The 13,335-nt window shown below is 39.6% G+C and overlaps 1 protein-coding gene across 4 annotated transcripts in view; it reads right to left on the bottom strand.

The window, feature by feature from the left end:
- Positions 1–1,381: 1,381 nt before the first annotated feature.
- Positions 1,382–13,335, bottom strand: part of TSPAN12 (tetraspanin 12) — a 62,199-nt gene continuing 50,245 nt past the window's right edge. For all 4 annotated transcript variants that reach the window (XM_032401703.1, XM_032401702.1, XM_032401704.1 and 1 more), the window contains one exon: positions 1,382–2,946. In XM_032401703.1, coding sequence (XP_032257594.1) covers positions 2,641–2,946 — 306 coding nt within the window. In that variant the 3' untranslated portion in view covers positions 1,382–2,640. The remainder of the gene's footprint in view (positions 2,947–13,335) is intronic.

Genomic DNA, 13,335 nt, shown 5'->3' with positions numbered 1-13,335 from the left:
GTGCTCTAACCACATCAAAGGACAAGCTCTGCCCCCCAAATAATATATACTTTTTAACTTCAGAGTCATGGGATGTTCTCCATGAGTTAGCGAAACACCACTCTTCCTTCCTGACTCAGCTGGAAAGCCACCTTTTTGATGTAGCTGCCTTACTTCCCCTCTTCTCTGTCTCCCCTTCCTCACCACAACCCCCCTGCCCCCGCACTCTGTCTTCTCCTATGAATTTTATCTGTGACCGGCACAAGTGTCTTGCCACCAGATTTTACAGTGCTTGAGAATAGACACCATCTCCTATTGTCATTTCTGAATCTCCATGGCACTTTGAATGGACTATTAACTAGCCTGAAAATAATCTTAAATTTTTGCTTTAAAAATGTGGTGATTTTTAGAAAAGAAAGCTTTTGAAAACTCCCAAAGAAATACTTAGCCATTTTGTTTGCAGCATATCCAAACAGTGAACTCCCTCAGCGCTCCCATAGTCAATACACTTTTTAAGGTCTCTGGCAGTTTTATTGTCCCAGCTGCCCTGTCACTGTAAGAGGCCGGTGTGGACCACCACTGGAAATGCCATCCATTCCCGTCAAGCCAGTGCAGTCTGTGTAAGATGACTGCCCAAATTTATGCTGGCTGTTCTAGAGTACTGAATCAGGTCAAAATAGCCGAAGTCTAGAAATGTGGAAATTGACTTTTATTTATAATTTGAAGATTTTTTTTTAACTGAGGTCAACAAAATATATGCTTTTTCTTTCTGTGCCTGAGACATATCAACAAAAAAAAGCAGGCATTCAGGGGCACCTGGGTGGCTCAGTCGGTTAAGCGTCTGCCTTCGGCTCTTGGTCCTGGGATCAAGCCCCATATGAGGTTCCCTGCTCAGCGGGGAGCCTGTTTCTTCCTCTCCCTCTGAAGTGAAGTTATGGGGAGGTGGGTGTTGAGGAAATTATAAAAAGGGATACTTTTGGTTTTGATTGAGCAAAGGATTTACTCAGTTTTCAATTCAATCTATGGAAGAGATCAAATCTGGCAGTTGATTTCAAATATTGCATTTCTTAGACTTGTTTTCTTCTAAAAATTGCTTTAAGAGACTGGGATGTAAAAACATTGAGAAGATAAATTAGCATGAATGTGCATATTTTTATATTATAGCAAACAGCCGCATTATTTATCATTTAGCTCAAAAACAAACCTGAAAAGTAAATGGGCGTCTTTTCATCTTTTCTCACTGAGGATACATCCTCTTACAGATTAGTTCCAGAGTTTGGAAATCATTATTGTTACTTTACTCAGTCATTTCTTCTCATATTTCTCTCCCCTTGCTGATCTTGTTGAGTGGTAAAAGTGCTTATAATGTATAAAAATTATATACAGACAAATGATGACTCTCTAGAAAATATTTATTGACACATTTAAATTTTCTTTACATTTTCTGAGAAATAAACGTAACACACAAAATACAGTAAAATGCACTCTCCCCATTTCAAATAAATATATTTTACTCTTGTAAAAAATTTAATAATCTGTGTAATTCACCACAGTATCTTAATCAGTGAAATAAAGCAAAGAATATCTCTAGTTAAATTGTCATTTATTTTAATGATTCTCACGACATTTTGCTGGAGAAAAGGAACACTATTCTCTGTAGAATTATATTCATACTTGCGGACTATTGCCTCTTGTTTGGAGAAGACAAAGGTAAGCTCATTTTAAAAAGTGTTAGTGTCAAAAAGAGCCTTAGTTTGGGAGAAAGGTAGCATCCAAGATTTTGCTGAATGAACTACATTATGTGTAAGCTTTCTTGTTAATACTTCTTAGAGACCAGGCTACATTCTGAATTATAATGATTCCTATGCATCACACAGGCAATTTTCAAAATTAGTGGTTAAGTATTTAAATTAACAGTTATGTACGTAATATAAGCCCAAGATGGAATTTTAAAGCTCTATTAACAGGAAAGGTTAAAAATAATGGTGCTACACAGGACAAATTTATCCTTTTCACTCACGATCGTTATTCTTAACATTATAAGAACTGAAATCTACTGAATTATACAGACTTAACACAGACTCTTATATACACATAGATCCCTGATCAGTTTAAGACAATGTGTTAATTTGCTCTTGTAAGTAATAAGAATATTTTAGTAACCAGAAAAAAAATCACATTTAGGTAGTCACCAATCTTCAGAGTTTTCTTATGTATAATCTACCCACTCTCAAAAGAATATGTCACCAAGCAACACAGTTCACTAATACTGCCTAATTTCCTATGTTAGAAGTTCATTGGTGTCTGATATACTAGCAAGCTTATGGAAGTAAATCAAACTTTACTGTAGCTCCAAATCCACCACAGCATAACTTGTTTACATGGCTTCAGAAATGATGGTCAAACTATGCCATCTTATACAGGCTATCAAGTGGATATTAGATCTGTCCTCAGCATTATAAAGGGCATCAACCATTGTCCAGGTGGTGACTTATAAAATGGAAATTTTCCCTCTTTATTTTAAAGGGTAGAAAATTATATGCTTAGTCATTCCTTCATGGCAACATTTTTATTTCTACACATTTCTGAAACATGTAAGTATGTACTCAAAAATTCACAAGTCCAGTAAAATAAATTTGTGGTTTCCTTCTTTGACGTTCTCTATAATTCCTCCATCTCAAAGTGTGTAGTAAAGCTGTTTGCCATAGATGTGTGTTCAAAGATCCTCGACAGGCTTGGTTTCAATAGTTCTACTGAGTGACATGACAGGTGCTGAGTCGTGTCATTCTTCAGGGACATCATTTGGTCTGTCCCAGGCTCCCTTCTATCATAATAGAGGGCCCAGAGCAGAGTAATGGTGAGAATCATGGCCAAGATTTGTGTCACTCCAATGGAGATTCCCAGAAACCTTAGCACCTGTAGTTGTTTGGTTCCTCTCAAAAAGGAATACATTTTCTTCCCACAACCCTGTAAAAAAAATAACACAGGATTACTCTGGGGGTGTTACAGAGGGTCAAAATAATGAAAACAAACTGTATCAGTTAATGGAACCAAACAACTTGAATCATAGAGGTTTAACACAGTGACTCTCAACAGGGAATGCCTATGAGAAACCAGAGGGCAGATGGAGGTGAGCACTTTTTGAAAAGCCTGGCCAGGTGATTCTGATGAGCTCTCTCCTTCTTCTGTCTTCCTCACAACCGGAAATTGAGAACCACTGGCATAAAATACAAGTAGAGCAGGGGTTGGTAAACTCTTTTTTTTGTAAAGGGTCAGATAGTCAATCTTTTAGGCTTTGCAGGCCATATGGTCTCTATGGCAACTGCTCATCTCTGCCACTGTAACCAGAAAGCCACCATAGACAGTTTGTAAATGAAAGCACATGGTTGCATTCCAGTGAAACCTCATGGTAGGCCAGATTTAGGGCCATAGATTGCTGACCCCTGATCAAAACTGATCCAAATTTTCAAAAATAATGTTTCCTTATTATTATTTGTATTCACTCTTAGATGATAGCTCATTTGGTCAGAGACTTTCCCCCAAGGATCAGGAACGTTTGCCCAGTCTACTGCTAAAACATGCTGGTGGGTAGAAGTCCCATCTCTTCCCCTTCCCCAGCCCCACATGCATACACTTCTGCCCACTGCTCGTAGGAGAAATACACATGGGGGGTTTTCTGCCATGACATCAAGTTCTAGTTCCACCAGGTAAGGGTTTGAAAGAATCGTTAGCTCCCCTACACACTAGAGACACCTGACTTCAAAAGATAAGCAAGGTTTTTGTTTGCTTGTGTTTAGTTTTAAGTATAAAAGGCTAAGGAGTGCCTGTGATAGAAGAGAATTCTGAAAGAAGAGAAGAGGGGAAAAAAAAAAAGAAAGAAAAACTATAACCAAGGATCACGGGAGGGGTGGGGCAAAGGGAAGGAGGGAGAATGTGACTAACAACTGCCATAAGTCACTTCTCCAGTGAACAAAGCCTAGAGAACGTGCCATGTCTCCATTGAGTCCACAACAAAGAAATGATAATTCACTCTTCTAAAGGGAAGCTGATTCTAAATGAAGGTGAAAATCTAGGAAAGAATTTTATAATAATAAATTTCAAGAACTTTGAAGATTCTGAGATTTTACTCTATTTGGAAGCAAACTAATTAGCCTGTCACAGTTTCATGGACTTCTGGCAGAAGACAGAGACCAAAGATTTTATTACTCATAGCACCAGCAATAGCCAGAGATGTGCCAGTTCCTCAAGATCTGGCAGCACAGAGACAGCCAGATGAGGCCTGCGTACACAATGGGCTGCATTATGGAAGAGAAACCTCAAGTTTAGGGAACCTTAATCTTTCATAAGATTAAGGCAGTAAACATACTTGGCCTTTGCTTTGAAGAAAGACATTATTATACTGGACAGTAAATAAACCCACCCTTTTCTCTGGAGGGAGACACTATCTCCACCTTCAAGGCTGTTTTCTGTGCAAAAACCCTTGAAAAGAGGGGTGCCTGAGTGGCTCAGTCAGTTAAGTGTCTGACTCTTGATTTTGGCTCAGGTCATGATCTCAGGGGCATGAGATCGAGTTCTGTGTCGGGCTCCAAGCTCAGTGTGGAGTCTGCTTGTCCCTCTCCCTCTGCTCCTCCCCCTGCTCATTCTCTGTCTCTCTCAAATAATAAATAAATAAATAAATAAATAAATAATTAATTTTAAAAACCACCCTTGAAAGATAGTCCAAAAAAAAGCATCCAGTGCTTCTACTCACAAGACATGCAGAAATGCAAGAGACCCATGGAAAATTACCTCCCAACAAAAAGAACTTGACTTTTCAAAACTTTTCTTCTGAGTTTGTGGTAAACAGTGACTTGGTCTCCTTACCCCACTGAGGCAGCTACTTGAATAAAAAGAAATTGATAATTACTTAGAAAATTGCCTCGTTTTCTTCTCCAGATTCCACAAAGAACTCAACTAAATCAAGGAAAGCAAGACTACTGAATCAGTTGTTAATTTGTGCATTATTTTGGAGGAGAAGAATGAATAATACATAATTCTTAGATTTCCAAAGACATTGATCAGTAACTTTATTCCAGTAAGTCATTATTCTCAAGAAGCAAAAAATCATGTAAAACTAGTCATAGACATATTTCAAGAGCTTTTTCTGGTCAATCACGTAATGCAAATTAACAGCAAAAGATTAGCAAAATGTCATCAATTTCACCAAAAGCGAAATTAAAATATTTAAAATTTAATACTAATTAACACTGGTTTAATAAAATCACTTCTCTGGCCATCTTACTTGTTTAATATGCACACCAATATGCATGTACATGCATGCATACACATACACGCACACGTATTCTGTGTGTCACAAAGAAAATTCACCGAAGTTCAAATCCTTTTCTTTTTTTTTTTTTTTTTTTAAGATTTTATTTATTTATTTGACACAGAGAGACACAGTGAGAGAGGGAACACAAGCAGGGGGAGTGGGAGAGGGAGAAGCAGGCTTCCCGCTGAGCAGGGAGCCCGATGCGGGGCTCGATCCCAGGACCCTGGGATCATGACCTGAGCCGAAGGCAGACGCTTAACGACTGAGCCACCCAGGTGCCCCTAGTTCAAATCCTTTTCAAAGAGTTTCATTCAGCTAGTCTATCAGAGCCAACTCACTCTTATATTTATGTGTAATTCTCACAAGCGTCCTTGCATGACACAGGATAGAATAATAGTTAAGATCATGAACCACAGAGCCAGAATTCTGAATTTCAAATCCCTGTTCTCCTACTTATAAGCTATGTGACTTTGGGCTAAGTTACTTACTCTCTCTGCTTCAGTTTTCCCATCTCAAAAAGATAATAATAGTGCCTACCTACCTGGGATATTGGGAAAATTAAATGAATAAACACCCTTAATACTTAGAGTGGGGTCTAGTACATGGTAAGAGTCCAGTGGGTGTCAGCTCGGATCTGGTGTGTTGGCCCACAAAAGATTAGAAAGCTCAGGGCGCCTGGGTGGCTCAGTTGATTAAGCGACTGCCTTCAGCTCAGGTCATGATCCTGGAGTCCCTGGATCGAGTCCCGCATCGGGCTCCCTGCTCGGCAGGGAGTCTGCTTCTCCCTCCGACCCTCCCCCCTCTCATGTGCTCTCTCTCATTCTCTCTCAAATAAATAAATAAAATCTTAAAAAAAAAAAAAAAAAGATTAGAAAGCTCAAATTAAAATAGATAGAAAATCTATGAAAAGCAAGTATGAATGAACAAGTACAAGGTAGATCACAGCATTGTGTCACCACTGAGTACTGATGCAACAACAGCCCTTGCTCATAAGAGCCACAGTGGCTGTTGCTGTTTTTCAGGATAGTGAAGTAATGGTCTAAAATGATTATTTGCTACTGAGATATTGATCACTACCCTTCTCATGAAGCAGAGAGGTATTTAATATAGTTTGGAAAGGGTCACCTTAAAGATAGTCAAATATAAAAGGTTTAGCTTCAAACATTTGGAAAATTAATTTATACAGATACATTATTTAACCTCATTGCCAGCACCAGATCACCATATCCATCTTTAGAAAAAAGAAACTGATATAAAATGACTGTGGATAATGTTAACTCCTTACCTATATTCTCAGTACTTAAAATAAAAATGGATGTTTAATAAGTAAATAAACGATTAGTTAGAATGGACATATCAATAATCTGGTAATAATAATTAAAATGAACTCCAGAATTAAATGTAAACCGTTCAAGATATACATATGGTGATGTTTCAATCCTGTGAAATGCTTTAAGTCGATTACCACTTCAGTTTTACCTTTTCAGTAGTCACTGCTACTTAAATTTTACCTATATAGCTCTTCTTTTGTGAGAATGAGGCAGCATTATCATGATATATAGTTCTTCTTATTGGCATAAGATCTCCTACCCCTTTTGACTAATTCATTCGAACTAAAAAAAAAAATACAGGAAAGGTAATGTTTCTTTTTCAAATCTGTGAGTAAAATCAAGCAGAGATTGATAACTGAACTACAGTCTATTGTGTTTCATATTTTGGCTTTGGGGAAAGTCTGTTCTAATTATATTTTAAACAACCACTTTATAAAAAAAAGGCATAGTAAATTATATCATCCAGGATGGTTTGGGGGATGCGATATACTGGTTAACACTGAATGTTCTAGAGTGGGAGGGGACTTGAAAAATTAATGAGTTCGACTTTTTAACCTTTAAGAATATGGCTGAAAAGCACTTCCAGAACAACAGTGGCAAAACTGGCAGAGAAACGACCTCTAAATAGTCTCTCTTCCACATAAGCAAGGAAAGAACTAGCAAAATCAGCTTTTTTAGAACTCTGAAAATTAACCAATCTTGTAGCAATCTGAGGAGCATTATTCAAGAAAAGTACCTAAGTCTCAGTCAGAACAGCAAGCTCTGTCACATTTTAATTAGCCCTCTCCCAGCCCCTCTCTCCAGCTCTGCAGTAGCCTTGAAAATCAACAGTCCATAATTATGGTGAAAACTAGTGGCCTGGAAGCCAGAGGCAACAGAATAGGATTGGAGCTCCTTCAAAGCCCCATTCTCAGAGAATTGTCATTATTTGTCCTATCTCCTGGTTCCCTGGAAGACCTCATTTGCAAGGCTGTTTTTCTTTGAACCTGAGTTGGAGCTCAACCAGCCCAACAGCCTTTTCCCTGAGGGTGTTTGTCAGAAGCAACCAGAGGACACTGAGGTTGCCTGAGGCAGTGCATAATAATTGCACACAATGAGCTAGTCAAAGTGCTTAAAAAGAAAATCTGGGGGAATGAGAAATTCCCAGGGGCCTTGGCAAAGTTCTGGGATACTTGTGGGGATCTGCAAAGTTCCACGCGTGAGTCGGGCAGTGCTCCTGCCCAGGGCTGTGCACATGCTAAGGAAAGACCCAGGAAGGCACTAAGATCTTACCTCTGGCTAACTTTGAAGCTCTGTGCACCCTTGACAGAGACTGGGAGGCTTACTGGTTCCAGGCATCAACTGACCCCTAAGTTAACTGAACAGACTTCAGTGCCCACACATGACAAAGAATACAGAGTTTATAGAACTAGTTCAGGAAAGTTATTAAGGAACAAGTGAACAACAACCTCAACAAACTCTGGGCAGGGAGGAGAATCTGATTTCCAGAGTTGCCACATTTTATTATTTAGAATGTCTCGTTCTCAACAACAATAACAAGATGTGCAAAGAAACAAGAAAGGATGGCTCATATACACACAAAAAAAGCCTTCAAACAAAATGCACTTCTAATGAAAGGAATTGCCTGACTCACTAGACCATCCTGTCCGCACTTGAGAACACTAATTCTTCAACTTTTCCTTATTGGAACCTGTCTTCCTAATAAGATGTGTTAGTCCTGGTTCTGCTCTCAGATGATCTCTTTTCCATAAGGTGGAGAGCTGTATCTGAAGCCATCACTTTCTCTTGAATTATTCTCTTCTCCAAACTAAATATTCTAATTCCCTCAAGTTTTCTAAATATATACACTGCATCAGCCTACTGAGCTCTTTCTGGATTGTGCTGATTTGGTCAATGTTTCTCTGAAAATAACACTGATTTTTAACTTTAAAAAACTAAAAATGCTGTAAAATATTAAGACAACCAAGGCTGTTGTGAAGGTTTGGATCCCTGGCAAAAAGCTTTTCAGGTTCCCTAGAAGTGTGGACATGGGATTGCATCACATGACACATAGTCAGGACCTGGCCTCCTTCCAGATCTCGGAAATAATCCCTAAAGATTATCTCTGCGTCAAGATGGGCAAGGGTTGTTTATTCAAAGCAAAGGTCTTAGGATCCTCAATTTTTATAACAATATGTCAGCCCTATCACTACCTCAGTTAGTTTACAGAGCACATAGATAACCCCTCAAACAAGACAGAATTTTAGTACTTAAGTTTGTCATTAGAATTCATTAAATACAGGGGCGCCTGGTGGATCAATCAGTTAGCGTCTGCCTTAGGCTGTGGTCAGGATCCCAGGGTCCTGGGAAGGAGCCCTGCTCAGTGGGGAGCCTGCTTCTTCCTCTCCCTCTGCCCCTCCCCGTGCTTGTGCTCTCTCTCTCTCATACTCTCTCTCTCTCAAATAAATAAAATCTTAAAAAAAAGAATTCATTAAATACAAATCTCTCTATACTGCACACAATTTAATATTTTTTGATGATCCAGAAGGTATTGTGGCAACTTGCAGAATATCAGGCATCACGCTGAATATCAGTGAATCATCTACACAATTACTTAAAGTTAGGGATTAACTTCCCAAAAGAACATTCCTCGTCTTGAGGAGAGTATTTTCCCAGATTCCTGTACAGAAGCACTGTCCTCCTCAGCCACTCTAAACTCTTCATAGAAACAGCTCCAGGGCTGATGGTCCATTCCACATCATCCTCAGATATTCAATCTGAACACAAGTTGTGACCTTATTTTCAGCCAGTCAGATAATCATGCATAAGGTTTACACTTTCCAGTGAAACTTGGACACTGTTGTTGAAAACAAGACACCAAGTCTAGAGAAAAAAACATACAGATGTGTCTTTATATACTCCATTGTACTATTCATAGAGACTTAGTTGCATAAACAAACATTTCTGTTGGGTGAGTCAAAGAGGAAACAGAAATGTTAGAGTTCAAAACTGCATTCCATTTCACAAAGGGGGTTTTATTCAGAATTGGAAAGAACTTAATTACACTTACTTGCTTTTCTCAAAATAAAATACTCTAAGTTGATTTACTTGAATATTTTTCTTCCTAAATAAAGCTATGTTAGTCCTACGTTAATAACTTCAGAAAATTCAAAATTATGAATAAGCATAATGGCTAACCTACTTTACTTGCTGAAATATTAAAATTCTGGTCAACTATTAACTGTAAATAATAACAGTACCTTTTTATCAGAGAAAAAAAATCACTAATCCCTATATTTCCTAGAATCTATTGGAAGGCATGTCAGGATGCCTCATTTCACTTGAGGAAATGATATACTTGAAATTATGCTCTGATCTAGCTCCAAAATGATTTTCTAAAATTGGAAGAACCCCTCGGCTTTTCAGTACTCAATATTCACAGGCCACATAAAAAAATTAGGCAGACTTCTAATCAGCTTATGAAGATAAAGTATAAATAGGTGTAGGTACCACTACATGCCAGTATTGATATTTTTCCAATGGACGTTTGGTAATACACATGACTGTCAACTTTGAAATGACTGTGTTAATTATCAGGTACAAATATATAATCTTCAGCCTTATTTCTTCTAAAATTAAAAAAACTGAATGCAGTTCATGAGTCCATGAGCTTTACACAGGTTGAACCAAATGTTCTCCACTGATAATCATAAATGCTTCAGGGAAGAAATGTTTCTTTAAAAAAAAAAAATTAAATAGCAAGTAATAAAATTCACCATGGGACGTTCTGTTCTCTTAAGAATAAGGTTAACCAAACCCATGCCTAGGAAATGCAGTAGAAAAAGTCTTCCTATTTCTTCCTATTCCTATAAAAAAGATTTTATTTTTACTTTTTTTTTTAATTTTGAGAGAAAGAGACAGCAGAGCAAGAGAGCAAGAGCAGTGGAGAGGGGCAAAGGGAGAGGGAGAAGCAGGTTCCCTGTTGCGCAGGGCTGGATCCCAGGACCCTGGGATCATGACCTGAGCCGAAAGCAGACGCTTAACCCACTGAGCCACCCAGGTGCCCCAAGTCTTCCTATTTCTTAATGACAGTCCCTCATATCTTGTTTAATTCTCACTTTATCCCCATTGGATAGACAGAATCACCAAATTTAAAAGACTGCATGTACGGAACATTTTTCATTTTTACAAAAAGATGTGGTTGTAAAGAGACTCTGGAGTCAGAAAACCCAGACAGCTCTGTTCTCACCCTGAGGCCAGCTCCAGCAGTGGGCACTCCCTGACGGAGGGAGCAGAAGCACATTTACAAGCTGCTCCATCAAACAGTGTCTCTCATTGGGCCCTCTGGCCACCTAAATTTCGTCTGTAAGAAGTGGGAAGGTGTTAAAACAAGTGAAGTGGGAAACCACATGAAGTTCCCAAAACCTTGACCTGAAAATCTGCTTTCAGCCGGCACAAATATATATAACGAGAAAATGCATACTTGTCCTGTATTGACTCGCAAAACTGGGTGCAAATTGGCTAGTTAAAAATCTAATCATAGATTGTTAACTGTTCTAATTACTTTAATGAATACATTAATATATTACAATTATTGTCATTACTGTCATTAGCTACCACCATGCATTGAAGATTAGTGTTTATTATGTGCCAAGTGGTTTGCTAAGCATTTCTCATTAAGAAGCTCCATTTATCCTCGTACTACTAGAATGAGGTAGGTACTATTATTATCTCATTATACAAATACAGACATTGAGGTTCACAAGTGAAAAAGAAGCTACAAACACTCAGCTTGTTCCTCACCATGTATTCCACATCTCAAAACTTTAGTGCCTAAAAATATGGGCTTTGAAATCAAATAGATCTGAGCTCAGTCCCTGACAAGCTATTACACGGGGTTAGGTCACTTAGCCTCTTTTCTTATCTGACTTTTCTCATCTGTAAAATGGAGAGAATAATACTGTGCCTTAATAGAAATATTTTAGGGCTCAAATAAGGTCATGCATATTTATAGAGCTATATCAATGTGTATCTTACTTGAAAAATCCAAGGTGTCCTTTCCAATCCCTAATTTACTTTACCTCTCAGCTATTACTGGTAGTGTTTACTGTAAACAGGCACTGTTCTAAGGGCTTTATAGATGTTAATTCACTCTCCAAACAAGCCTCACCCGGGTACTTTGGTTATCCACATTTTGCCACTGAGAAAAATGAAACACAGAGACACGAAAACCTTGCCCAAGGTCACACAGCTAGTAAGGGGCAGAGCAAAGATTAAACCTCCAGAGTCTGGCTTTGGAGCCCAGTCTTAACCTCTGAACCACACTTCTTCACTATTCCCTAAAGACCTCTCCTTAACTTCCAGGACACTGCTTTCCATTTCTCCTCTGTCTCCAACAGGTGGGTCTCCTCCTCTTTCCCTCCGCGGTGCCATGCCCCAACTTTGTCCTCTCCTGCAGATGTGACACCACTCTTCGTCGGACCTTAGATCCCCCCATGCATTCACTGCCTCATCTACACTGACGATACCTTAATAGAAACTGCCAGTCCCCCCACCTGCTCCAGTCTGTTCTCCACTTCTTCACAGTAATCAGTGCTGTCTGTGGGAACACAGCCTCCCAGAGACCCCACTTCCCAGCCTCCCTTGCAGCTAAGCAGGGCCACGGGAGCCCTCGTCAATGGAATGGGAGCAGAGATGATGAGTGCAGCGCTGAACGCGGTGGAGCGTCTTCCCACGCCCTCCTTCTTCCCACTGCCTGGAACTGGAGAAAAACAGGAGTAATTTTGGAAGACAGGTATTAAAAAAAGATGAAAGTGTCTCACCATCCTGGGTCCCTGGAGGAACCTATGCAGCAGAGCTGTCCGGCAGCCTGGCCCACCGGACCAGTACTCCCACCGTATTCAAGTCATTGCATTTGGAATGAGCTCTTTCCCTGTGTAGTCCGCACAAAATCCGCATCTCTGCCTGAATTAGGTCTACCAAGTGTCATCTCATGTGTGACAGGTTCCTACCTCTGCTCCCCGCCTGGAGACCCGGTCCTCACCTCCACTCCGCTTCACAATGCTGACACAATGATTCTGACGCACAAATCTAAAACTGTTACTTTGTGAAGTACTTCTTTCGGGTCAGAATATTATAATGGCTTTCTTCTGCGTAAAAACTCTAAAGGCAATATTTGCAAGTCTTCATTAACAGAGCATAAGAAGAGAAGTGGAGCAGTGAAGAGGTAACAGGAAACCTGCAACGGAACTATGTCGGGAAGAGAGGGAAAGGAAAGAATACATGCATGTGTCCACCTGAGGCAAAACTGGCAGAACGGTTCGAAGCCCGATTAGATGAAGCAAAGCCTGAAGATAAAAGGGATTTTCCCCCTACCAAGCACAGACTGGTCCTGCAGGGCTCTGGATGATAAAACAGACATCACCCCAAGTCAGAGTCAACCCAACCCCCACTGACAGTTGCTGAGGAGATAATGGAGTCAGCCGAGAGGCAGGAGGAAGTTTCTTTGACTTCATATAAAAGAACCCCAAGAATGGAACTTCTTGGGGATATTCCATCTAAATAACCACTGAGCCTGAAAGCTGCCTACCGTTCACTCTCTGGGCAGGAGGTTCTGTGTGTGTTTATCTGAGAAGGGAGTTTCATTATTAATAGATCGGAATCCCGCGACTACTCAGTGCTAAGCCTTCCTTTCATAATAATGCCTCAAATTTGTGAACGTGGCCTGCCTTTCTG

The sequence above is a fragment of the Phoca vitulina genome, unplaced genomic scaffold (genome assembly GCF_004348235.1).
Source record: "Phoca vitulina isolate PV1807 unplaced genomic scaffold, GSC_HSeal_1.0 scaffold4, whole genome shotgun sequence".
NCBI lineage: Eukaryota > Metazoa > Chordata > Mammalia > Carnivora > Phocidae > Phoca > Phoca vitulina.
The sequence above is the reverse complement of the archived record's forward strand: the minus strand, read 5'-3'. Positions and strand labels throughout refer to the sequence as shown.